At 45.5% G+C, this 27,627-nt stretch overlaps 1 protein-coding gene across 2 annotated transcripts in view; it reads right to left on the bottom strand.

The window, feature by feature from the left end:
• Nucleotides 1–27,159, bottom strand: part of WBP1L (WW domain binding protein 1 like) — a 77,330-nt gene extending 50,171 nt beyond the window's left edge. Inside the window, exon 1 of one of the 2 annotated variants that reach the window (XM_002756564.6) lies at nt 26,999–27,159. In XM_002756564.6, the coding sequence (XP_002756610.1) occupies nt 26,999–27,088 (90 nt within the window). In that variant the 5' untranslated portion in view covers nt 27,089–27,159. Of the gene's footprint in view, nt 1–8,161; nt 8,383–26,998 lie in introns of those variants that run through there. The other variant, XM_035268945.3, reaches the window with a different exon arrangement.
• Between the last annotated feature and the right edge of the window lie 468 nt (nt 27,160–27,627).

Raw genomic sequence — 27,627 nt, 5'->3', positions numbered from 1 at the left:
CCTCAGATTAACTTTTAAATTTTTTATTAAAAAAAATTGTTTTTGTTACATAGATGAGGACTTCCTATGTTGCTTCTTTATGAACCAGGGAAACAGAACTGAGCCACCGCGCCTCCCTAAAATTTTATTTTAAATAGGGAGTCTCGCTATGTTGCCCAAGTTGATCTCGAATTCCTGGCCTCAAGCAATCCAACTACCTCAGCATCCTCAAATGCTGTCATCACAGACACGAACCACTGGATCTTGCCCTACTGGATTAATTTAAGACACACTGCAACAACATATATGCTCACAGCTAGCTGAATTCATTCTTTTACTGTAGTAAATTTGTTTAAGTATCTTTTGGCAACATTTTTGTAGGCAGTTTATAAATTTATAATCTTTCAATTCTGGGATGGGGTAGGGGAGAGATAATGATTTGTTCAGCCCTAACCATGAGCCAAACTCCATGCTAGGAACTCTATCTAACAAACATCTCAAAGCCACAACAACCCTACGATGTGGCCACTACCATCACTATTACTCAGTTGCAAAAATGGAAGCATGTGGGGCTTATGTAACTTGCCAAGGTGACACAGCCAGCTGTGAGATAGCACAAGGATTTGAGTGGAGACTCTGGCTCCACAGGCTCTTTCCTTTATGATCACACAGCATCAGATATTAGAGTATCAGAAGTTACAAACAAGGAAAAAATAAACAGCAAAAACCAGAACTGAGGGTCAGGGGAATGTTAAACAGACAGGGAGGTCCCTGGTCAGTGCTCTGGAACCCTGTTTAAGAGATTGCCATGCGGCTGCCCATGGTGGCTCATGCCTGTAATCCCAGCACTTTGGGAGGCTGAGGTAGGCGGATCATAAGGTTAAGAGATCAAGACTATACTGGCCAACATGGTGAAACCCAGTCTCTATTAAAAATACAAAAATTAGCTGGGAATGGTGGTACATACTTGTAGTCCCAGCTACTCTCAGAAGGCTGAGGCAGGAGAATTGCTTGAACGCAGGAGGCGGAGGTTGCAGTGAGCTGAGATTGCACCACCGCACTCCAGCCTGGGCGACAGAGCAAGACTCCATCTCAAAAAAAAAAAAAAAGAGAGAGAGAGACTACCATGCACATTGGATCTGACGGTGCTGTTCAGGAGTGTAAAGTCAGGGTCCTAGGCTCCTAGGGCTCTCCTCTAACCCACTTAGGAGAGCAAGGTTCTATGATGTCAATGACTGGGAAAGCCCTAACGTTCCCATCTGTTCCCAATGCACAACAGATCCACACACAAGGAACAGGCTGGAGACCTTCCTATGCCATGGCTCTTAGGAACCTGGTGAGCTGCTCCCACACCCATGGCATCTGGTCAACTGAGGCAGTGGTGACTAGGGCTGAAGGTCTAGGGGGATCTTATTACACAATCAAGGGATCTGAAGAAAGAGGGTTTGTCAGAACAGGACAGTAACTGCCAGGCTTCTAGGGTAGTCATCTCCAGGGTTAAGGCCATTTTATTTCCAGGAGCTTTGAGCAGAGGCTGCTGGGCAGACATGTCTAAGATAAGAGACCTTTCTTATCTTTCCCCAGTTTGGACACACGCCCATTTAAATGCCTTAGGGTTCTGACTCAAGAGAGGAGAGAAGAATACTAACTCAAACCTCAAACCAACAAGAATGTCACAATAAAAGTTAAACTGAGACGTCTTCATGTCATGGGTGTGAGGCTGGGCATTAACAAAAGATCCTGAAGTAACTATTATGGTGAATGCCAGGGGGTCAACTCTAAACCCAGAATGAAAATTTGCAGAACTCTGCCAAGCAGAAACACTAAAGATTGCTTAACTGCTAGAAACCAAGAACACTAGCTTTATCTATGTTCTAGGGCTGGACAAAGACAGACATGCAGGGGCAAGAAAACACACACCTCTGATTCTGGGCAGGACAAGGCGTTCTACAAGTCACAGAGCTTATTTCTTCCACAAGGTATCCACAATAACCCATGGGTGCTTTCCTACTATTGAGTCTTTCAGGAAAGAGAGCTGGATAAAAGATTCTTAAGTGTAGTATGTAGGCCGGGTGCAGTGGCTCACGCCTATAATCCTAGCACTTTGGGAGGCTGAGGCGGGTGGATCACGAGGTCAAGAGATCGAGACCATCGTGGTCAACAAGGTGAAACACTGTCTCTACTAAAAATACAAAAATTAGCTGGGCATGGTGGCGCGTGCCTGTAGTCCCAGCTACTCAGGAGGCTGAGGCAGGAGAATTGCTTGAACCCAGGAGGCAGAGGTTGTGGTGAGCTGAGATCATGCCATTGCACTCCAGTCTGGGTAACAACAGAGAAACTCCATTTCAAAAAAAAAAAAAAAAAAGTGCAGTATGTAATCCTTGGTGGATGGGAGTGGAGTGCTAAACATCAAATCGTGTATTTCAGAGAGGGAAGATTCCAACAGATGATGACATCTCATATTTTACACCATGTCATTAGGTAACTCATTCAAGGACACACATCTAATAGGCAGAATCTCAACCAGATCTCAACCAGAATCTCAACCAGATCTTTGTGACTCCAAAACGGCTTGGACACAGACGGAGATAGGATTTTGATATTAATTAGAATTGAGACTTCCCCCTTACTTGTGACCTGATATTTATAGTTGTATCCAGTCTACCCAGGATGTGCTGTGGGGATAACAAAGATGTACTATTGGATAAATCAGTCTTGCCCTGGAGGATTTATTTATTTAGTTACCCAGTTTGGGAGAAAAGACACAGAAACAAACATACTCACTCTAGGAAAAACACGGTAGGGCAGGGGACAAACACAGCGACATAAGAGCTCAAAGAAGAGATGCTGGATGAGCCTCTGAGCTTCCAGAAAGGGAAAGAAAAAAAGAGAGAAAGAGAGAGAGGGAGGGAGGGAGGGAAGGAGAGAGGGTGGGAGGGATGCTGTTGAAAGACAGAAAGGCCAAAGTTTTTTGTTTTGTTTTTTTTCAAAGAAAATGTTAACAAGAGATGGATACTAGGCTAGACAAAATGGTTCATGCCTATAATCCCAACGGTTAAGGAGGCTGATGTGGCACAATCATGTGGCACTAGGAGTGCAAGACCAGCCTGAGCAACATAGTGAGACCCTGTTTCTACAAAGAGTTAAGAAATTAGCCAGGCACAGTGGTGGATGCCTTGTAGGTTCAGCTATTCAGGAGGCTGAGGCAGGAGGATCACCTGAGCCCAAGAGGTTGAGGTTGTAGTGAGCTGTGACTGTACCACTGCACTCCAGCCTGGGTATCAGAGTGAAAGCTTGTCTCTTAAAACACAAACTAAGGGTCAGGAGCAGTGGCTCACGCCTGTAATCCCAGCACTTTGGGAGGCCGAGGTGGGTGGATCACCTGAGGTCAGGAGTCCGAGACCAGCCTGACAAACATGGATAAACCCCCGTCTCTACTTAAATACAAACAATTAGCTGGGCGTGGTGGTGGGCGCCTGTAATCCCAGCTACTTAGGAGGCTGAGGCAGGAGAATCACTTGAACCTGGGAGGCGGAGGTTGCAGTGAGCTGAGATCTCATCACTGCACTCCAATCTGGGCGACAAGAGCAAGACTCTGTCTCAAAAAAAAGAAAAAAACAAAAACTAAGGCCAGGCATGGTGGCTCAAGTACTTTGGGAGGCCGAGGCAGGTAGATCACCTGAGGTCAGGAGTTAAGAGACAAGCCCAGCCAACATGGCAAAACGCTGTCTCTACTAAAAATACAAAAAAATTAGCTGGGCATGGTGGTGCATGCCTGTAATCCTAGCTACTCATAAGAGAATTGCCTCAACCCAGGAGGCGGAGGTTGCGGTGAGCCGAGATCGCGCCATTGCACTCCAGCCTGGGTAATGAGAGCGAAACTCCGTCTCAAAAAAAAAAAAAAAATTAGCCGGGCATGGTGGCACAGGCCTGTAATCTCAGCTACTTGGGAGGCTGAGGCAGGAGAATTACTTGAACTCAGGAGGCAGAGGTTGCAGTGAGCTGAGATTGTGCCATTGCACTCCAGCCTGGGCAACAGAGCAAGACTCTGTCTCAAAAAAAAAACAACAAAAACTAACTAAAAAAACCCCAAAGAGATGGATACTAAAATTATATGTAGAGTTTGGGTGGATAAAATGAGCACACTAGGCAGAGCCGAGCATGGATAAAAGCATGAAACAAGGACGCACAGAGCATACGAGAAAGGCAGAAAAAGATGACGCAAAGTTAGCTGGAGGTAGAATGTCAAGGCCCTATACATGCTCACATCTAATGAGTACATTTCACCAGCACGTTTTTTTCTTTCTGATTACAGTAGCAGCATGAGTATCAACTACAGCAATTTCTATTTTAATGGGGTATTTTAGGCCCTCATTTTGCTTGTTTGATATTTACTACTAAAATATGGTAAATCTTGGAGTTGATTTTGTTTTATTGCACAGGTTGGGGGTGATGGAAGGAAGATATAGATGACAACTCCAGGGCATTCCCAGTCACTGACCTCAAACTCACAGAATCCTGCTCTCCAAAGCAGGCCAGAAAGAGTTCTAGGTTGCTGACCCCACCCATGTCACTGGTGCAGCCTCAGTCTTCTATTTACTTTTTTTAAGAGACAGGGTCTCATTATGTTGCCCAGGCTGCGGTACAGTGGCTATTTACAGGGCCATCATAATACACAGTAGCCTGCAAATCCTGGGCTCAAGTGGGCCTCCCAACTCAGGCTCCTGAGTAACTGGGACTACAGGCACATGCCACTGTACCCAACTTTAAATGGAGAGAAATAAAAGTAGCTGAAGCTGAAACTGGTTTACAATAGCTTCATAAGGTTTCTGCCCCTTGCCTCGCTGCCCACTAAACAAGAAAATCACTTTGTTGCTGACAGTCATTGAATAAATATTTACTACTTTCCTAGGCTGCACAACCATTTGCTACTATCTCTAGAATGTGCAGGGGTCTCTGAAACTCACCACTGTCAGCGGGCCGTCACTAATAGTTAATGGGCTCTGACTGGATCTGCAACTTCAGCTTCATCAAGTACAAAGCAGCCTTGTTTGTTTTCATATCACAATGCTAGGTGCGTGTTTTTCCTATCCTGGAAACAGTTTAACCCCAACCACGCTGGCAAGTAGCCAAGATTTACATGAAAATCAGCAGGTGCAGCTCATAGCGGTCTCCAGATACATTTCACACCTCCCCACCAATTCCTCTCCAAATGAAAGATCGGAATAAGAACAAAGGAGGGACGTAGATCACACCAACTACATGAAACACACTCAGATGTAATTTGCTTTTTGCTTTTTGTTTTTGAGACGGGATCTCACTGTCACCCAAGCTGGAGTGCAGTGGTATAATCATGGCTCACTGTAGCCTCCAACCTCATAGGCTCAAGAGATCCTCCCACCTCAGCCTCCCAAGTAGTTGAGACTATTAGGCATGTACCACAATGCCCGGCTAATTTTTTAAAATTTTTATAGATGCAGTGTCTTCCTATGTTGCCAAGGCTGGTCTTGAACTCCTAGGTAGGTTCAAGTGATCCTCCCACCTTGGCCAGATGTAATTTGGAAAGAGAATTCCGTTAGGAAAATTAGGCTTCCAGGTCTCCACCAATCTGACTTCATCTTTCACTGTTATTTTTTTTTTTTTCGGACTTCCTTCTCATTACACAACTTTCACTGTTATTTAAACTTTGGGTGAGATAAAGAGAGACATAGTCTACTTTAAGTGGGGACTGTGGGTGCAATGGTGGCTGACCTAAGAAAAAGCCTTAACAGCAAGGTCATTTTATGACAGGCATCTCAACTCTGAGTCTTCAGAAGCAATTCTGGGTGCTTTAGGCATTCTCACTGTCCAGAAAGTAATCATCTTGCTTGTGCTTTTATAGAAAAATCCACTCACTTCTTACATGTGACTCATAAACTCAACAAAGCCATTTCACACTTCATGTTTTAGTTATTTCTTCTCAGACCTACCTTCTCTTCTAAAGTAAGCAACTTAGCAGTAAGACATGGAATGTTCACTTCCATATTCCTCACAGTAGCAAGCACAATGCCTTGCACAAAGCAGGTCCTCAAGAAAAGATTGTTACATGGATGAAGAGGTGAAGACACCGGGCACAGTGGCTCACGCCTGTAATCCCAGCACTTTGGGAGGCCAAGGCAGGCAGATCACCTGAGGTCAGGAGTTCGAGACCAGCCTGGCCAAGATGGAGAAATCCCATCTCTACTAAAAATACAAAAATTAGCTGGGCGTGGTGGCATGCTCCTGTAATTCCAGCTACTCAGGAGGCTGAGGCAGGAGAATCACTTGAACCTGGGAGGCAGAGGTTGCAGTGAGCCGAGATCGCGCCATTGCACTCCAGCCTGGGTGACAGAGCGAGACTTTTGTCTCCAAAAGAAAAAGATGAAGACATCACTAAAGAGAGGATCCTGGGTGCGGTGGCTCATGCCCATAATCCCAGCACTTTGGGAGGCCAAGGAGGGTGGATCACTTGAGCCCAGGAGTTTGAGACCAGTCTGGCAACATGGCAAAACCCCGTCTCCACAAAAAAACACAAAAATTAGCCGGGTGTGGTAGCACATGACTGTAGTCCCAGCTGCTGGGGAGGCTGAGGTTCAATTGAGTGCCCAGGGAGGTTGAGGCTGCAGTGAGCTGTGATCCCACGACTACACTCCAGCCTGAGTGACAGGGCAAGAACCTGTCTCAAAAAAAAGAAAAGGATCATAAAAATGAAGCTAAAATATAGCTGAATCCCTAAAGATTAGTGCTGGCAACACCTGCCTGGTCACAGAAACTGACAAACAGCTAAGAGGTCAGGAAAGCACCTGGATTTCCCCAAGCTCATGAAGTCTGATGCAGCAAACCCTCCATGTGTCTCATTATTTGTACATCTCTCATTTCTCAGCTGAGGAATTTAAAGCACTTCAATCATCTCCGAAGCAAAATTCCCTTTCTCAAAGCAGAGCTGGGCCATGGTCTAACTCCCTAGCAATCGTTTTTGGATTTGAGGGAATAAAGAAAGCTGCTCCTGGTTTTGTCTCCATGTCACAAGATACCTTCATTAGCAACTCCTGGAAGTTGTCTTTTTGGCATAAAGGATTGTGAAACTTACTAAGGTCTAGCTGGAAGCACAGCTCATGGCATTGTGCCTTCCCGCATTTCTCTTACATAAATCAAATATTGTGTCCTCTCTCATTAGGCTATTTGGTAACCAATTGTATGCCAGGTCTAAGATTTCACAGTTAAAAACACTAAACATTAGGACATTTTATCCCTCCAATAAGTTGTAGAGGGTGGAGAAACTCCTAGAACAAATATGTCCACACCCCAAGTAAAATGATGACTAAAGGTGGCGAAACCAGAGAAGGCATCATACCAGATGCAGGGGACACTGAACCCTTTGTCACATAACGCCCACCCATGACCAGGCCTGAAACCCTGCACTTCCAGGCCACAGAGAGTGAGGTAACTTAGGATGATAGCAGTAAGTAAACCTACTTCAAAAACACCTTCATCCAGAGTCTAAATCATGAGGAAGGCATGAGAGCAAAGCCGAAGAAATGGTCAGACGTGCCTAAAGCTTAGGGAGAAAAGCTGAAAGTACTTCTGAGCAAGCATCCAGCCACTGGCCCTCCCAGAACACTAATGTTGTTCTTCCTTGAGAGACTCAAGAAACAAAGTTTTTCCAAGGCCTTGCACTGTGCTCAAAATTGCAGGAAAGGTAGAGCTCACAAGTGAGAGGCACGATAAGTCATCATCCTATTTCTTGCAGAGAACTTGAGGTTTTAAGGCAGCTCAGCAAACTTCAAGAAAATAAAGAGGCCAGGTGCAGTGGCTCACGCCTGTAATCCCAACACTTTGGGAGGCTGAGGCAGGTGGATCACCTGAGGTCAGGAGTTTAAGACTGGTCTGGCCAATATGGTAAAAACCTATCTCTACTAAAAATACACAAATTATCAGGGCATGGTGGCGCATACCTATAGTCCCAGCTATTTGGGAGGCTGAGGCACAAGAATTAATTGAACCCAGGAGGTAGAGGTTGCAGTGAGCTGAGATTGTGCCACTGCACTCCAGCCTGGGCAACAGAGCAAGACACATACACAAAAAAAATACAGAGAAACAATTCAACAAAATCAAAACTCAAGGTTTATAAACAACTTGCACATCCATTTTAGCTGCTCCTTACCTCAGCGGGTAACAGGATATTACTATCCCTACTTCCTGGATGAATATACTGCAGGTCTGAAAATGTAAAGTGACCTTGGATTAGAACAAGCGTTTCTGACTGAAGGGACACAGGTCTTCCCATGGGATTCCAGTGAAGGATGCCCAGGGGGAGATTTTCCTTTAAACTAAATTGTTTCCGGTCTCTGGCATTCCAGACCTGGCCATGCTAGCACTTAGTCTCATGATTCCAGGCTGATGACCAAACCTCTCCGAGTCTTCCTTCCTTCTGTCAGCACTGCACAGAGACCCTCCGAGGCCAGCCATTTCTGTGATAAGAGGCCCATATGACCAAAGTCTATCATCTCCTTTGTAGAGTCACAATGTATCAGCTTACGGTTAAGCCTCGGAACAGTCACACAGTCAACTCCAAATCTACATTTTGAGCAGCCCAGACTCTTTCTAACTGAACATCTGTTTGCAGCATCTATCTCTCCAGTGCCTTTCAGTCTCCAAATTCCTTTTTTTTTTTTTTTTTGGAGACAAAGTTTAACTCTGTCACCCAGGCTGGAGTGCAATGGTGTGATCTCAGCTCACAACAGCCTCTGCCTCCTGCTCTCAAGCAATCTTCCCACCTCAGCTTCCCAAGTAGCTGTGACTATAGGTATAAGCCACACCACCCAGCTAATTTTTGTGTTTTTGTAGACAGAGGGTTTCGCAATCTTGCCCAGGCTGGTCTAACTCTTAGGCTCCAGGGATCCTCCCACCTTGGCTTCCCAAAGTGCTGGGATTACAAGCGTGAGCCACTGTACCCAGCCTCAGTGTCTAAACTCTATGTTCCATTTCTCCCTCAGCAGCGTTACTCACTCATCTGCCCTGAAAGCCCCAGCACTGTGTCGTAAGGGTAGGTATAGTCAGCCAAACACAGGATAGGGACCCACAGCTTGCACCCCCAAAGAGCTGCAGGAGGAGAAGATACGCTGGCAGGGTCTCTTCATTTTCCCATGTTCCTCTGAACATTTATGCAATGTCAGATAAGAGTAGGATTTTCCCCAAAATTCTTTCTTCACTAGAAATTCAGGGCAAAAGTCGTAAGTTAATCTTTCACTTTATACATAGGCAAAGGTTGGAAATGGATATGTGTGTCAGAGAAAATGACAGACCAAGTTTTGCAGGGGGAAAAAAAGGTTGTTATAATTAAAACGCCACCACTAGACCTGTTAAGTAAAACTTAGAAAGCTGGGATTGAAAGAGCACTTTTGATTCTCATAGGATTGAGGGTACTGTTGGGAGTAACATTTTTTTTTAAGTAAAGGAACTTACTAAGGGCTGATTACTAAGAAAACTAAAGAACTGTCATAATTAGCTGAATTTCATAAAAATATTTTTATTCTTAGATCTTATTTAAATTCTCAAGTGTAAGATCCTATCCTACAACATTAAGGAATTATTGTCAACTTTTCTGGGTAAGCTATGGGATGACGGTAATGTTGAGAAACAGATTTGTTATCTTTTAGAGATTATTTATTTATTTATTTTTTACTTCTTCATTTTTTGAGACAGGGTCACCCAGCCTGGAGTGGTGCAATCTCTAAAAGATAGCTAGCTATAGTGGCTCATGTCTGTAATCCTAGCACTTTGGGAAGCTGAGGCAGGAGGAATGCTTGAGGCCAGGAGTTCTAGACCAACCTAAGCAACATAAAAAAATTGTTTTAAAAATTAGCTAGATCTGGTGCCACACACCTGTAGTCCTAGTTACTGGAGAGGTTAAGATAGGAGGACTGCCTGAGCTTAGGAGTTCAAGGCTGCAGTGAGCCATGATCGCGCCACTGCACTCCAGCCTGAGCAACAGTAAGATACCATCTCTAAAAAATTAAACATTAAGAGCCAGGTGCGGTGGCTCATGCCTGTAATCCCAGCACTTTGGGTGGCTGAGGCAGGTGGATCACCTGAGGTCAGGAGTTCGAGACCAGCCTGGCCAACACAGTAAAACCGCATCTCTACAAAAAAATACAAAATATTAGCCAGGCATCGTGGTGGATACCTGTAATCCCAGCTACTCAGGAGGCTGAGGCAGGAAAATCTCTTGAACCCAGGTGGCTGAGGTTGCAGTGAGCCAAGGTTGCACCACTGCACTCCAGCCCAGGCAACAAGAATGAAACTCCATCTCAAAATAAGAAAAATTTAAACATTAAAAATTTAAGGCTGGGTGTAGTGGCTCAAACCTGTAATTCCAGCACTTTAGGAGGCTGAGGTGGGCAGATCACCTGAGGTCAGGAGTTCAAGACCAGCCAGGCCAACATAGGAAAACTCCATCTCTACTAAAAATACAAAACTTAGCCAGGCATGGTGGTGGGTGCCTGTAATCCCAGCTACTCGGGAGGCTAACGCAGGAGAATCACTGGAACCCGGGAGGTGGAGGCTGCAGTGAGCCAAGATCACACCACTGCACTCTAGCCTGGGCAACAGAGTGAGACTCTGTCTCAAAAATAATAATATTAATTTAAAAAAAGGCCAGGTGCAGTGGCTCATGCCTGTAATCCCAGCACTTTGGGAGGCCAAGGAAGGCAGATCATTTGCAATCAGGAGTTCAAGACCAGCCTGGCCAACATGGTAAAACCTTGTCTCTACAAAAATACAAAAAAAAAAAAAACCCAGGTGTGTTGGTACATGCCTGTATTCCCAGCTACTGAGGAAGCTGAGGAAAGAGAATCACTTGAACTCGGGAGGCGGAGGTTGCAGTGAGCTGAGATCATGTCACTGTACTCCAGTCTCAATAACAGAGTGAGACTCCATCTCAAAAAAAAAAAGAAAGAAAGTGAGGGCAAAACAGAATGGGAGGAAACATTTGCAATTTATATACTGAATTCATATAGATTTCCTAACTGTGTGACTGTTCAGAAGCTGAACTGTAAACATACGCTGTAAGACTCCCCAAATGAGACGGGAAACTTCTCCGACCACATGGGCCTCTTATCACATAATGGCTGGCCTCAGAGCAGTCGCTGGGCCATGCTGATAGAAATAAAGAAGGCTCAGAGAGCTTAAGTGGCCCAGGGTCACAAGACTAGGTGGGAACATAGCCAGGTCTGGAAATGCCAGATCCCTGACAGAACCCAATTTGAAGGAAAATCTCACCCTGGGCATCACTCACTAGGAAGACTTCTGGCCTCTTAGTCAGAAAAGGGTAAAGGGACAAAGGATTGAATAGACATTTCTCCAAGGAAGATATACAAATGGCCAATAAGAATAGGAAAAAATATTTGACAGCACTAATCATTAGGGAAATGCAAATCAAAACCACAATGAGAAACTACTTCACACCTACTAGCAAGGCTATAATTAGAAAAGCAGACAATAACAAGTGTTGGAGAAATTGGAACTCTCATACATTGCTGATGGGACTATAAAATGGTGTAGTTGCTTCAGAAAAGTCTGGCAGTCTCTCAAAAAGTTAAACATCAAGTTACCAAATAACCCAGCAATTCCACTCCCAGGTATACTCCCAAGATAATGAAAAACAAATCCACATAAAAACACATACACCAAGCCAGGCACAGTGGTGTGTGCCTATAGTCACAGCTACTCAGGAGGCTGAGGCAGGAGGATTCACTTGAGCCCAGGAGTTTGAGGCTGCAGTGAGCTATGATCTTGCCTGTGAATAGCTTACTCCCCAGCCTGGGCAATACAGTGAGACGCCCCATCTTTAAAACCAAAACAAAAGTTGTACACCAATGTTCACAGCAGCATTATTCATATTATTAGTCCCAAAGTGGAAACAGCTTAAATGTTCATGAATTGATGAATAAATAAAACGGAGTATATCTATAAAATGGAGTATAAATTGATCATAAAAAGGTCTGAAGCATTGATACATGCTGCAAAATGGATGCACCTTGAAAACATTATGCTAAGTAAACAAAACCAGTCATAAAGACCACATGGTGTATGGTTCCATCTACACGAAATGTCCAAAACAGACAAATCCATAGAAACAGGAAGTAGGTTAGTGGCTGCCAGGGAATGGAGGGAGGAAAATAAGGGGAATGAATGCTAATGGCTATAAGGTTTCTTTTTGGAGTGATGAAAATATTCTGAAGTTAAGATAATGATGATGGTGGCCCACCTTGTGGATATACTAAAAACCACTTAATTATACCCTTGAAAATGATTAATGTTATGGTCTGTGAATTAGATCTTAATAAAACTGTTATTTAAAAAAAGGTAGCAAGGCACAGTGGCTCATGCTGTAATCTCAGCACTTTGGGAGGCCAAGGAAGGCACACCACTTGAGGTCCGGGGTTCGAGACCAGCCTGGCCAAAATGGTGAAACTCCGTCTCTACTAAAAATGCAGATATTAGCTAGGCATGACGGTACCCGCCTGTAGTCCCAGCTACTCAGGAGGCTAAGGTGGGAGGCTCGCTTGAACTCAGGAGGTCCGACTGCCAAGAACTATGATCATGCCACTGCACTCTAGACTGGGTGACACAGACAGACCCCTGTATCCAAAAAAAAAAAAGCCTCAGAAACAATATTCCCCTCAGAATTGAAAATGCCAAGTGGAGGTTGGGGACAAGAGTCAAGGATCCCCATCTCTGCAGTAAAGTATCATGCATGAGAGCAGACAGAGTCACATGTGGTCTAGCCCTGTGGGCAAGATGGGTGACGACCCCCACACCTGACAAACAGCACCCGTCTGCACTGGTGGTGACCCCAACACTCTTCTCACTGAAGGGCACAATGATGTGCAAACAAGAATAATAGTATCGCTTGGTGCGGTGACTTGTGCCTGTAATCCCAGCTATGGGATACTGAGGCAGAAGCACTTGAGGCCAGCAATTCAAGACCAGACTGGGCAACACAGAAGACCCTGTCTCTATAAAAAATTTAAAAATCGGGCTGGCTGTAGTGGCTTACACCTATAAACCCAGCACTTTGGGAGGCTGAGATGGACAGATCATTGAGGCCAGGAGTTTCAGACCAGCCTGGCCAACATGGCAAAACTTTATCTCTACTAAAAATACAAAAAAAAAATTAACTGGGTGTGGTGGCAAGCGCTCATAATCCCAGCTACTCAGGGGGCTGAGGCCCGAGAATTGTTTGAGCCCAGGAGGCAGACTGCAATGAACTAAGATTGCACCACTGCACACCAGCCTGGGCAACAGAGCAAGAGTCTGTAAGTAAGTAAGTAAGTAAATAAATAGCAGGAGCAGCGGTGCCTTCCTGTAGCTCCAGCTACTCAGGAGTCTGAGGTGGGAGGACAACTTTAGCCCAGGAGTTCAGGGCTGCAATGAACTATGACAGTACCAAAAAAAAAATGTTAAGTGTATATTCTAACTTACCTGCTCTAAGAATATAAAATAATTTCACACGTCATTATTAGAAAGCAATTGCTGGCTGGGCGCAGTGGCTTACGCCTGTAGCCCCAGCACTTTGGGAGGCCGAGGTGGGTGGATCACCTGAGGTCAGGCACTCCAGACCAGCCTGGCCAACATGGCAAAATCCTGTCTCTACTAAAAATACAAAAATTAGCCAGGCATGGTGGTGCATGCCTGTAATCCCAGCTACCCCAAAGGCTGAGGCAGGAGAATCTCTTAAACCCACGAGGCAGAGGTTGCAGTGAGCTGAGATCACGCCACTGCACTCCAGCCTGGGCAAAAGAGCAAAACTCCAACTCCCCCCCGCAAAAAAAAAAAAGAAAGAAAGAAAGCAATTGCTGGCCGGATGCAGTGGCTCACTCTGTAATCCCAGCACTTTGGGAGGTCGAGGTGGGCAGATCACGAGGTCAGCAGTTTGAGACCAGCCTGATCAACATGGTGAAACCCCATCTCTACTAAAAATACAGAAATTAGCTGGGCATGACAGTGTGCACCTGTAATCCCAGCTACTCAGGAGGCTGAGGCAGGAGGCTTGAACCCAGGAGGTGGAGGTTGCAGTGAGCCAAGATTGCACCACTGTACTCCAGCCTGGGTGACAGAAAGAGACTCCACCTCAAAAAAAAAAAAAAGGAAGCAATTGCTACAAAAGTACCTCTCATCTGACTGCCAAGCCTGATGATACTGAAAGTGAGTCACATGCCTTTGCACTAGGAGTTAATAGATAAATTTTTTCCAATGGAATCAAATCTTGGATCAGTAAGAGAACAGAGACACCCTATGGCTTTCCCAGATGTTAAAAAAAAAAGAAAGAAAAGAAAAAAGGCTAACACCAAGCGTCTGTTTGAGACACAGTCTCACTCTGTTGCCCAGGATGGATGCAGTGGTGCCATCTTGGCTCACTGCAACCTCTGCCTCCTAGGTTCAAGCAATTCTTGTGCTTAGCCTCCCAAGCAGCTGGGACTACAGGCCTGCGTCACCATGCCCAGCTAATTTTTTTGTATTTTTGGTAGAGATGGGGTTTCACCATGTTGTCCAGGCTGGTCTCGAACTCCTGGTCTCAAGTGATTCACCAGCCTCGGCCTCCCAAAGCACTGGGATTACAGGCATGAGCCACTGCACCCAGCCTCAAGTGCTTACTATGTGGCAGGCATGCTCTGTTTTATAAGCATTAACTCAATTAACTCTGATAATAAAGCTCTAAGTGAGGTGCTATTATCCCCCATTTTACACATGAGGAAACCAAGTTAACTAACTAGCTCAAGCCCATGCGGACAGTGAGGGCAGGTGTGCACCTCAGGTGCAGGCCTTCAGACTCCTGACTGCACTTTTTTTTTTTTTTTTTTTTTTTTGGAGACAAGAGGTTTTTGTTCTTGTTGCCCAGGCTGGAGTGCAATGGCATGATCTCGGCTCACTGCAACCTCCACCTCCCGGGTTCAAGCAATTCTCCTGCCTCAGCCTCCCCAAATAGCTGGGATTACAGGAATGCGCCACCATGCCCAGCTAATTTTGTAGTTTTAGTAGAGAAAGGATTTCACCATGTTGGTCAGGCTGGTCTCGAACTCCTGACCTGAGGTAATCCGCCTGCCTCAACCTCCCAAAGTGCTGGGATTACAGGCATGAGCCACTGCGCCCAGCATGACTGCACTCTTAACAACTCTACTTCCAAGTGTCCCTACTTTTAGAATGACCACCATTCAAATGTAGTTGACCAAGCACACAATTAGACTTGTGTGCCATACAGCAACAGCCACCTGCCTAACATCTTCCAGAGCATCACAAACCATTTACTTTAACACCTGGGCAGGCATTGCTACCCCACCCCTCACCCCACAGCTCCTTGCTTTCGGGTAAATCCTGTCTCACAGTAAACAGAGCTACAGATTGCAGACAGGGAAGAGACTGGAAGCTCAGCAAAATAGAGACCAATAGGCTGTTTTGTTTTAGCCAGAGTCTCCCTCTGTAGCCCATGCTGGAGTAGAGTGGCATGATCTGGGCTCACTGCAGCCTCAACCTCTCGGGCTCAAGAGATTCTCTGACCTCAGCCTCCCAAGTAGCAGCCATGTGTCACCATGCCCAGCTAATTTTTTGTAATTTTAGTAGACATGGGGTTTCACCATGTTGACCAAGATGGTCTCGATCTCTTGAACTTGTGATCCATCTGCCACAGCCTCCCAAAGTGCTGGGATTATGAGCGTGACCCACCGTACCCGGCCATCCAGCTAATTTTTAAATTTTTTATATAGATGGACTCTCACTTTGTTGCCCAGGCTGGTCTCTTAACTCCTAGCCTCAAGCAATCTGTCCACCTCAGTCTCCCAAAATGCTGGGATTACAGGTGTGAGCCAGTGCACCCAGCCTGCAGATCCTATTGATGTGAATGTAAACTGATACAACCACACTGGGGAACATTGGCAGTATCTACTCCAGCCTTTAAGCGTACACAATCCTCGGTTCCACATTCAGGAATCTAGCACAATTGCAAAAAGAAATAAGTAAAACAATGTTCAACATAGCACTGTGTGAAATGGCAAAAACTCCATTAACCATGGAGAAGTGGTTAAATAAATTATGGCATAAAGCAAAAGTATACAGGCATTTTAAGAAATCAGAGGAGTATCTACAATATGGAAATTAGTCCACAGTATGTGAAGGTTAAAAAAAAATGCATGTTGTAAAATACTACATTATAAATGTAGTATACATTTTTTTTTTTCCAAGACAGAGTCTTGCTCTGTCGCCCAAGCTGGAGTGCAGTGTCATGATCTCAGCTCACAGCAACCTCTGCCTTCAGGGTTCAAGTGATTCTCCTGCCTCAGCCTCCTGAGTAGCTGGGAAGAAAGCTGTGTGCCACCACACCCATCTAATTTTTGTATATTTAGTAGAGACGAGGTTTCACCATGTTGGCCAGGCTGGTGTCGAACTCCTGACCTCAGGTGATCCGCCCACCTCAGCCTCCCACAGTACTGGGATTACAAGTATAAGCCACCACACCTGGCCCGATTTTTGCTTTTAAAACAAATAAAGAACCCTACCTGTACAAAACAATTTATGGTTGTTTATATATGTATAAGTTGTTTATATATGAATATTAGTATATCTATGAATATACAGCATAAGCAGAAAAACCACCAGAAATGCATACCAAATCACAAACTTTCACTTTCTACTCTAAACATTTCTGAATTTTTATATATATATACACATTTTTTTTTTTGAGACGGAGTTTCGCTCTCGTTACCCAGGCTGGAGTGCAATGGCGCAATCTCGGCTCACCGCAACCTCCGCCTCCTGGGTTCAGGCAATTCTCCTGCCTCAGCCTCCCGAGTAGCTGGGATTATAGGAGCGCACCACCACACCCAGCTAATTTTTTTGTGTTTTTAGTAGAGACGGGGTTTCACCATGTTGACCAGGATGGTCTCGATCTCTTGACCTCGTGATCCACCCGCCTCGGCCTCCCAAAGTGCTGGGACTACAGGCGTGAGCCACCGCGCCCGGCCGAATTTTTATATTATTTAACATTGTTATGAGCATGTGTTGTTTTGTGTAATTAAAAAAGGATGTAGGCTGGGCACAGTGGCTCACACCTGTAATCTCAGCACTTTGGGAGGCTGAGGCAGGCAGATCATTTGAGCTCAGGAGCTCGAGACCAGCCTGACCAATATGGAGAAAGCCCGTCTCTACTAAAAATGCAAAATGAGCCAGGCGTGGTAGCACATGCCGTAATCCCAGCCACTCGGGAGGCTGAGGCAATAGAATCGCTTGAACCTGGGAGGTGGAGGTTGCAATGAGCTGAGATCGTGCCACTGCACCCCAGCCTGGGCAACAAGAGTGAGACTCTACCCCAAAAAGAAAGAAAGAAAGAAAGGATGTAGGCCAGGCACAGTGGCTCGCACCTGTAATCCCAACACTTTGGGAGGCCGAGGTGGGTGGATCATTTCAGCTCAGGAGTTTAAGATGAGCCTAGCCAACATGGTGAAACCCCGTCTCCACTAAAAATACAAACATCAGCCAGGCATAGTAGTGCAGGCCTGTAATCCCAGCTACTCAGGGAGCTGAAGCAGAATAATTGCTTGTACCTAGGAGGTAGAAGTTGCAGTGAGCCGAGATCGTGCCACTGCACTTCAGCCTGGACAACAGAGCAAAACTCCATCTCAAAAAAAAAAAGAAGTAATAGTCGTAGCTACTCAGGGGGCTAAGGCAGAAGGAACACTTGAGGCCAGGGATTCAAAGCTGCCGTGCACTATGATTATGCCTGTGAATCACCACTGTACTCTAGCCTGGGGAACACAGCAAGGCCCTATCTCTACAAAAAATAAAACAAAATCAGCTGGACAGTGTAGGGTATGCCTGTAGTCCTAGCTACTTGGGAGGCAGAAGCAGGAGAATTGCTTGAGCCTAGGAGTTCGAAGCTGCAGTGAGCTATAATTGTGCCACTGTACTCCAGCCTGGGCAGCACAGCAAGACTCTCTCTCTAAAAAAAAAAGAAAAAAAAATGAAAAGGTAGGGACATGCAAGGTGGCTCACACCTGTAATCCCAGCACTTTGGGAGGCTGAGGCAGGCAGATCACAAGGTCAGGAGTTCGACAACAGCCTAGCCAACATAGTGAAACCCTGTCTCTACTAAAAATACAAAAATTAGCCGGGCTTGTAGTCCCAGCTACCTGGGAGGCTGAGGCAGGAGAATCGCTTGAACCCAGGAGGCAGAGGTTGCAGTGAGCTGAGATCACACCACTGCCCTCCAGCTTGGGCAAAAGAGCAAGACTTTGTCTCATAAAAAAAGGGGTGAAAGGTATTTTAAAGCTCAAAGAAAAGCAGCAATCAGCTCTAAGGAAGAAAAATGGAAAGTCAGCCATAGCAGAACTGTGCCAAATCACACTGGGGTAGGTTTTATGCTCCTTACCCCCTCCCAAATGTAGCAAAGGGATCTGTAAAACTTAAAGACAGATTATCCAAGGGAAAAGAAAGAAACAAGCAGGATGAACTCACTACTCAACTCTGTATTCAACTTCCAAAGGGCTACAACATCCCAACATCCTGGTGTAGAAAGACAAATAGTAATTTCTTCTCCCAAATGAACCACTAAGAGAGAAAAATACTTAACTCTGATCAATAAACTAAGCTGTGGCTTTTTTGCTTGCTGTTTCTGTGTTTCATGAAACTGCCAAGTGGGATTTTAAATGAAGAAAATAAATTAGGAAATGGCAAACCAAAAAGCAACATGTAGAATTTTGAAAAACAGGAATATTTTCTCCATGAATGCACGCCTTTGATCTCAAAGAATGTGTAATAAAAGCGTTACAACATAACATCTGCCTTGAGAGATATTTAAAAATCAAAACAGACATGTTTTTGTAACTCTCCACTCTAGAACCCACCCTTCCAAGCCACAAATATTCTTGTAACATCTTATATTTATTTTTACCTCTTCCAAAGATGTTTAAGTTAAATTATTTAAAACACCTGAGATCTTGAATCAAAACTTAGCTTTGGACCAAGAGGACGACCGAACCAGGAGCAGAAGATACACAGCTCCTCTGATTTCCCACAGAAGAAAGTGTGGAAAGGAGAAAACCAAAAGTAAATAAATCAAGCTATGGGAATGTAACTGAATAAGCAAGCATATCCCAAAAACTCAGACCATGCAAGATGGGCAATCTACAAGTCTGAGAGGATGACCTACTTAATCCCCAGATCAGGAAAGGGCAGAATTGTATCAATAAGCCTTAACATTCAATGGAATGGGATTTGCTCCCCCTTCCCTGACCTCCCAGGTTGCAATGTTCTGGATTTATTTGTGTTTCTTTGTTTGTGGTTTCCATATAGCATGTAGTTTTCAGTCCAGACTTTGCTCCACCTAGTGGAACTGAAAAGGATGGTTCAAAAGGGAGGTACCCACAGACCAGACCTCAGCCTTTCTACTGTATGCCACCAAGGAGACAGGTCACCAAGACCCCAGGACCCTCTGTTGCTGTAGTGTGTGCCTGTAGTCCTAGCTACTTGGGAGGCGAAGGCAGGAGAATCCATCACTCAGCGGCTGCTCTTAATGGCTGTGCAGTTACAGTGGGATCAGCGGCCCTGGTGGTATCCATGACTGGGGTAGTAAGAGCAAGGAATCAACCCAAGCCATTCTACCACTTGGAACCTGATGATCTCCCAAGTGTTAGTCCTAATAGTTGGCAGCAGGAAAGGAAGAGGTCCTCTCAAGGGTATGGGTGGACAGGCATTCAAAAGACAGGTGAAGTTTTGAATCCAAAGTCATTCATGCAAGATGCCCATGGCATCCACAAAGACCTGCTAGCTCAAACATCCACAGATGAGCTGCCTCCTGGGGGCCTGAAAAGAGGACTCTCCTCGAGATGGAGCGACTCTGAGGTCCAGGACACTTAGCTTCTCTTGCAGCAGACCCTGAGAACACCTAATGGTTTCCACAGGCTAAGTGTGCGTGAGAGCAAACCAACGTTCCTGAGGCTGAAAATCAGAGTAGAGCCAGGACTTGGAATGGGGAAAGGAAAAAGTTCTAAGAACATGACTCAGTTCAGATTGGTTACAGGACTATGGAAGACTCTGAGAAAATAACTGACCATCAGGCGTTCACTGGGACCAAAGCAAATCATGTTCTTAAAACCACAGGGCAGATCAAAGCGAGAGGAGAGAAAGTTCAAGATGGGGTAAATAAGGGAGGCTCACCTGCTTACTGAATCACAGACCAAAAAAAAAAATGTGCTTTTTTCAACATGTTTGATGTTGGCTGACAAGACAGAGCTGACTGATCGCATACATCAACAAACCTGAAAGGAGGTGAGATTCAGCATATCAAAGCTTCAGACTGTCCAACCGAAAACCTGTCCAAGGTTACTTCATACACTTCACAATGCTATGTTGTTCTTGCAAGAAGGCTGACCCCAGGCTCTGTCATAATGAACAGGATCTGGTAGGGCCACAGCAGGTCCCACTAAGCCAGGATTTCTCCGCCTCAGCACTACTGACATTCTGGGCTGAACAAGTCTCTGTCATGGGAGGCTGTCCTGAGCACTGCAGCATGTTAAGCAGCATCCCCGGCCTCCACCCACTCGATGCCAGTGGCACTCCCAAGCTGTGACACTGACTAATGTCCTCTGGAGGACAAAATTGCCCCTAACCTCCATTCAGACATAGAACAGAATCAAGAAAATCATTTCCAAAATCTCCAGATCTCAGTTCCTGAAGTCACTCTAGGGGCTGATACTAACTCACAAACCATAATACTCTCTGAGGACTGCCATAACAATAATGGTGATCATTATTATTATACTTAATAGTCGTTGAGTGTATTCCAAGAGCTTTACATATATTTACGTCTTTTCACCTCATGACAACCCCACACTAGTACAATTCCCATTTTGATGAGGAAGCTGAGGCACAAAGAGGTTACGTAAGTTGCTCATGGACAGTATCAAGTTTGGAGCTCAGGTGGTCTGACCCCGGAGCCCATGGCATGACCACCATGTTTGACTGTACCAAACCCCCACTCTGGAAAGCTGTTACATCCTCTAATACGTAGTCATTAGCTACATCCAGCTATTTAGTTTAAATTATTAAAAGTAAATATCACAAGAGCCAGGTGTGGTGGCTCATGCCTAAAAAAAAAAAAATTAGGCCAGGTGTGGTGGTTCACACCTATAATCCACACTGGGAAGCCAAGATGCAAGGATCACTTGAGCCCAAGGAGTTCTAGACCAACCTGGGCAACATGGTGAGACCCCCATCTCTATTTTTTTAATTAATTTTTTTTTTTTTTGAGACAGAGTCCCACTCTGTCACCCAGGCTGGAGTGCAGTGGCGCAATCTTGGCTCACTGCAACCTCTGCCTCCCGTTTCAGCAATTCTCTTGACTCAGCCTCCCGAGTAGCTGAGATTACAGGCCCCTGCCACCATGCCTGGCTATTTGTATTTTTAGTAGAGAGGGTGTTTCATTCACCATGTTGGCCAGGCTAGTCTCAAACTCCTGACCTCAGCAATCCACCCACCTTGGCCTCCCAAAGCGCTGGGATTATAGGCGTGAGCCACCTCGCCCGGCCAAAAATTTTTTTAGAAGAGAGGGAAAAAAAAGGCCAGGCACAGTGACTCATGCCTGTAATTCCAGCACTTTGAGAGGCTGAAGAGGGTGGATCACGAGATCAGGAGATCAAGACCATCCTGGACATGGTGAAATCCCATCTCTACTAAAATACAAAAAATTAGTTGGGCATGATGGTGCGCACCTTAGTCCCAGCTACTCAGGAGGCTGAGGCAGTGGAATCGCTTGAACCCAGGAGACGGAGGTTGCAGCAAGCCAAGATTACGCCACTGCACTCCAGCCTGGAGACAGAGCAAGACTCCATCTAAAAAAAAAAGAAAAAGAAAGAAAAAAAATATATATATAGGGCCAGGTGTGGTGGCATGCACCTACAATCCTAGCTCCTTGGCAGGCTGAGGTGGAAGGATCGCTTGAGCCCAGGAGTTCAAAGCTGCAGTGAGCTATGACTACACCACTGCATTCCAGCTACAGAAACTCAATGGGAAACAGAGGAAGATCCTGTCTCTGAAAAATAAAAATATGTAAATAAATAAATATTAAATATGGTTAAAAATTCAGTTTCTGTTATCCTAGCCACATTTCAAATGCTTAGTAGCCACCTGGCTAAGTGGCTACTGAACTGAACGGCACATAGAGAGATCATTTCCAGCATCACAGAAAGTTCTACTAGATGATGCAGCCTTAGATGAGTGGATAAAAGGCCTCCTAACCATGGGACAACAGCCTCCCTTTCAAGCCTCCCCCACTTCCACACTCCTCTACATCCACATACAAAGCTTCTGCCACAGAGTACACGCCACCTCCAAACACACTCTCCCTTTCATTCTTCCACACTGGAATCCACTTCTCTACTTCCTGGTCCACAGATATTCTACTCATCCTTATCAACCTGAACAAATGCCTTTTCCTGAATGAAGCTCTTCCTAGCACCCCATCTTCCTCTGACCTTAGCAGAATCAGTTGCTCCGACAGTTCGTTGTTTGTACTCTTCCATTTCAGCAAAACCTCTGGATTACAATTCACTGTGTGTGCTATGTCCTCGCCACAAGATTACTAGCTCCTGGGAAACAGGGATTCTGTACTCATTTGATGGTTCCCAGAGCCTAGCAATAATAGGCTGCTGCAAAGAGTAGAAATGTCAGTCAACGTTCATTCTTTGAAGCCTACTGAATTCCACTGAAAGAGTTTACAGAAACTCAAGGTGTTGATTTTACACTTTAGTATATCAAATGCACTAAGAAGGTGAGGTAAAGCGGATTAGAATCTGGAAGTCTCGCATCCCACTACTGTACAAAAAGGTACGATGGTGATGGCTCTGAAATACATTTTTAAGAAAGGAGAATGGAGTAGAGCTTCCAGACTGAAAACTGGGCAACAGAGGTGAGTAAAGATGAGGTGGGGCCAAAGGGTAGACCACCGAGAGTTAGGTGGGAAAAAAACAGCAGGAACTGAGCCCCTCCCATCCAACTCAAAGCTTTAAGCTTGGCAAAGGAAAGGGAAGAACTGCATTCCTAGAATTTGTGCCTAAACCATTGTCTGAGTCACTCTATGGAAAAAGACATTTCTACTAAAACTTTATTTTAAATAACACAGTCAAATTAGACTGTTTAGGCTGGGCGCAGTGGCTCACGCCTGTTATACCAACACTCTGGGAGGCTGAGATGGGCAGATTGCTTGAGCCCAGGAGTTGGAGACCAGATTGGGCAACATGGAGAAACCCCATCTCTACAAAAAAATACAAAATTAGCAGGGCATGGTGGCATGAACCTGCAGTCCCAGCTACTCAGGAGGCTGAGGCGGGAGGCTCGCTTGAGCCTGGAAGGTTGAGGCTGCAGTGAGCCGAGATCCCATCACGCCACTGTGCTCCAGTCTGGACAACAGCATGAGACCCCATCTCGAAAAAAAAAACAAAAACAAAAACAAAAACAAAGATTCTGGTTAAATCTAAACAACCAAAAGCAGCTCTATGTATCCCAATCATAATCTAACTGGAGGAAACAAATGCCAAGGCTGGTGGAGGCTTAATGTTTGGAGCCTCTACTGTTTTTCCACTCTTTACAGATTTAAGGACTCATGTCTGTGAGTTGTAGTGTCCTAATCTGTAGGGGAGTTAAGTCTAAGTTCCTAACCATAGAATGAACGAGCTGATGAACTTTCCAGGGCCTGCCTGCATGACAAGAAACGGCTGTTCCAGTGCAGAGCCGGTAACAGGGAAACTGAGTTGCCTAACATCATTTGCTTCTGATAGTCAATGTGTACGTAAAAAAAAGATTTTACTAAGTAGATCAATTTCATGGGAGAAATGCAATAAGGTGCCAATACCCTTTTCAATACAGAATGAGTACAGTAAGTCCTCTGGAATTCAAAGTTAGCTGGACTTCGCTGTTGAATTAAGGAGAGTACTTGCACTATGTCCTGTGCCAAAATGGCCTTGGAATTTGTTTTTTCCCTTACTGATTTGTACAAGCAACCCCTTCCCCCTCCCCCGAAAAAAAACCAGAAAACTACAAACTACATTGACTAAATTGTGGTGGATTCAGGGTTAATAATTATATAGTGCCTTGCATTTCAAAGGTTAAAAATTCAAAAAGGAAATCTCACTATAGATATCTAGTATTCTGGAACAGAAAGAGACAAGGGTATAAGGTGGGGGGTGGGAGTGTATGGGGAGTGTCGGGATGAGGGTATGTGGCGGGGGAGGGGTGGTTGGTTAGGAAGAGGGCCACTGTTCACTACAAAAACTTTCCCTTCCCTTCAGGAATTGTAACCACGTAACAGCTGTTGGTCAGTGCTAGCATTCATCCAAATGGAACAAAGTACAAAAGCCACCTGTGCCCAAAATTAAGTATTAGAAGTGCCAGAGATGTAAGAGAGAAAACTGCAATAAGTGTCTAACATTAACAGTCACCTTCCACATCTTCACAATACCTCCTGGGCTCCATGACCTGGTAGGAACCTCCACATTCTACCATCCCCCTTGCTGAAAAAGTGAATCTAGTTCCTATCGTTGACCAGGCCTCCTCCAAAGGCTCTGACATTCCTAAATCAACCCTCTAGCTATGTTATTTATTGATTATTGGGAACAGCCTTTTTGAGATACAGAAACAGATATGTGCAAAGGAAAAGTAATTTCTGTATTTCATATATCCTATATTTTGTTGTCAGTACCTATATGTAGTCTTGCTCTGTCACCAGGCTGGAGTACAATGGCACATCTCAGCTCACTGAAACCTCTGCCTCCTGGGTTTAAGCGATTCTCCTGCCTGAGCCTCCCAAGTAGCTGGGACTACAGGCTCGTGCCACCACGTCTGGCTAATTTTTTGTATTTTTAGTAGAGATGGGGTTTCACTGTGATAGCCAGGATGGTCTCGAGTCAGGATGGTCAGGAGTGACCTCGTGATCCACCTGCCTTGGCCTCCCAAAGTGCTGGGATTACAGGCATGAACCACCACACCCAGCCTTTTTTTTGAGACGGAGTCTCACAGTGTCTCCCGGGCTGGAGTGCAATGGCACAATCTCGGTTCACTGCAACCTCCGCCTCCCAGGTTTAAGAGATTCTCCTACCTCAGCCTCCTGACTAGCTGGGATTGCAGGTACCCACCACCATGCTGGGCTAATTTTGTATTTTTAATAGAGACATGGTTTCTCCATGTTGGTCTGGCCTGTCTCAAACTCCTACCTCAGGTGATCCGCCCACCTCAGCCTCCCAAAGTGGTGGAAAGCCCAGCTGGGCTATAACTTTTCTAGTAAACAAAGAAAATGTATTTCTCCTGTCAGTTTATAATTTCCACTGGAAAAACAAGTATTTCCTAGAAAAGGGAATACACTGGGCTAGAAAACGAGCTCCATTCCTAGTATACATAAACATATCCTGAGGAAAATTAGACACTTCAATGCATAAATACTGATATATACATACAACGGAATGTTACTCGGTCATAAAAAGGAATGAAGTGCTGGTACATGCTACAGTGTGGATGAACCTTAAGAACATTAGGCTAAGTGAGGGAAACTAGGCACAAAGACCACATATTGTAGAATCCCATTTATATAAAATATCCAGCAGAGATAAATCCAGAGACTGAAAGCAGATTGGTGGTTGCCAGGGGTTGGGGGAAGAAGAGGACAGAGAGTAACTGCTTAGTAGGGATGGGGTGTTCTGTTTTGGAACTAGATAAAGGTGGTGGTTATACAACATTACAGGTGTACTAAATGCCACTGAATTATTCACTTTAAAATGGCTTTTGCCATGTGAATTTCAACTTATTTATTTAAAAATCAATATTTTTAAAGAGGATAATGGGCAAAACAAGATGTATTTGTGAAAAGGCAGCTCTAAAACTCCTAGGGAAAAGATAAGTATTTTTGCTGGCACTCAGTTCCTGCTCTTGTTCACAACAGAATTTCAAACGCTAAGTTGTAGAGACTTTGCCATTATGCCGTGTCTATGTGTGCATAGGGGAAAAACGGGAAAAGGAACAGAAAGTGAAAAAAGAATGGTAAAGCTCTGCCAAATGCAAAGAAGGAGGGGTGATTTCCCCCACTGCACCCCACCCAACTTGGCACCAGGAGAACGCTCCCATTAGGGTTTCGAAATGCCAGCTGGAGCTGGAATCAGCACAAGCAAGCTTCTCTGCCTGGATAAAGAGCAAGCCACCCAGCAAGAAAAGCTGGGGTGCTCCATTTGCTGCCCATAATGGCATCAGAACCACCCTCTGGTCAAAAGCCCTGAGCTGGCTCACATCAGCATCTGTGACTTGCTCTCCCAGGCCAGCCAGCCTAACAGCAAGAGCTTGCTACATACAGCTCAACTGTGCCCCTCCTCCTAAGGGGTTCCCCTCTGTTTCATCCCACCTGCCTTCCAAGAGTCCTGCCTCCAACCAAGGGTGCCATGGCTTACAGATTTAAAAATGGGGCCAAGTCTCTCCCAAGAACATAGTAATTTTTTTTTTTTTTAAAGGCATTCCAAGATGCCCTCGGAACTCTCCCCAGTGCATCCTGAAAGCACACCCTCTCAGGATCCCTTCCCTCACAGGCCAACTCAATAGCCTGTGTACCCGTACACACAGACATACACACTGCATTGCTGCCTGGGACACCTGCTCCACAGGGGGACAGGAATAAGGCCCACATCCCCAGCTTGCTACCGCTATCCAGCCACAGTCACCCCAGCCCACCTAACCAACCTGGCGTCTCAAAGGCCCCTCACTCGCTTGGCATCGCCTCTGCCACCTCCTTGACACCAAAACTGTCACAGGTGTCCCTCAGCTAAACACCGACGCCCCTTTAGATCCTGTCCACGCCAGGCACAGACGCCCTCTCGGGACCCCTCAATTCTTGGCAACAACACTCCTTCAGACCCCTCCAGCCAGGCCTCGACGACCCCCAGGCCCCAGCATGGCCCAGACGCCCCCTCCCCCTTACCTGCGGGGGTTCAGCCCTGGCTGACAAGGGGCTGGGCAGCGCCTGGAGGAGCAGGAGCGCCATGCCACCCAGGAGCCTTCTCCTCTCCATCCCCCTCCTGCTCCTGCTCCTCCGCCACGGCGCCACCACCTCCCTCCTCCTCCTCCTCCCTCTCCTCCTCTACCCTCTTCTTCCTCCTTCCCTTCTTTTCCTGTTTGACTCTCCCCTCCCGCTTCCGGCTCTGCTCCACCCCGCCCCACGCAAAACACCCTCCCAGACATGCGGGAGACTCTCCAGTTCCAGAGCCTCACTGGCCTTTGCCCTTTGTCCATTGATCAAGATAGCTGTCGATCAAATATAAGTCCCGCCTTCTCTTGAAGACGAAGCAATCCAGCCAATAAAAAGTAAGAGGAAGCCGGGCCATCTTGAATGCTGCGAGGAGGTGTATAATACGTTCCACCCCGCAGAGAGTGGCGGAACTAGCTTCGATTAGGGGGCGGAGCCATCCAGATGGTGGATGGAAAAGTCTATTTCTGATGTAGCCATCTTGAGTGTGGCGGAAGTACCAGTTTTTCAGTTTTCCACCGCAAAAAAAGAAAAGAGGTATTCAAGGTGTTAGAAAATAAATTATTCCTAAAAGGCAAACAGGC

The sequence above is a fragment of the Callithrix jacchus genome, chromosome 12 (genome assembly GCF_049354715.1).
Source record: "Callithrix jacchus isolate 240 chromosome 12, calJac240_pri, whole genome shotgun sequence".
Taxonomy (NCBI): domain Eukaryota; kingdom Metazoa; phylum Chordata; class Mammalia; order Primates; family Cebidae; genus Callithrix; species Callithrix jacchus.
This window is presented reverse-complemented; position numbering and strand designations above follow the sequence as displayed.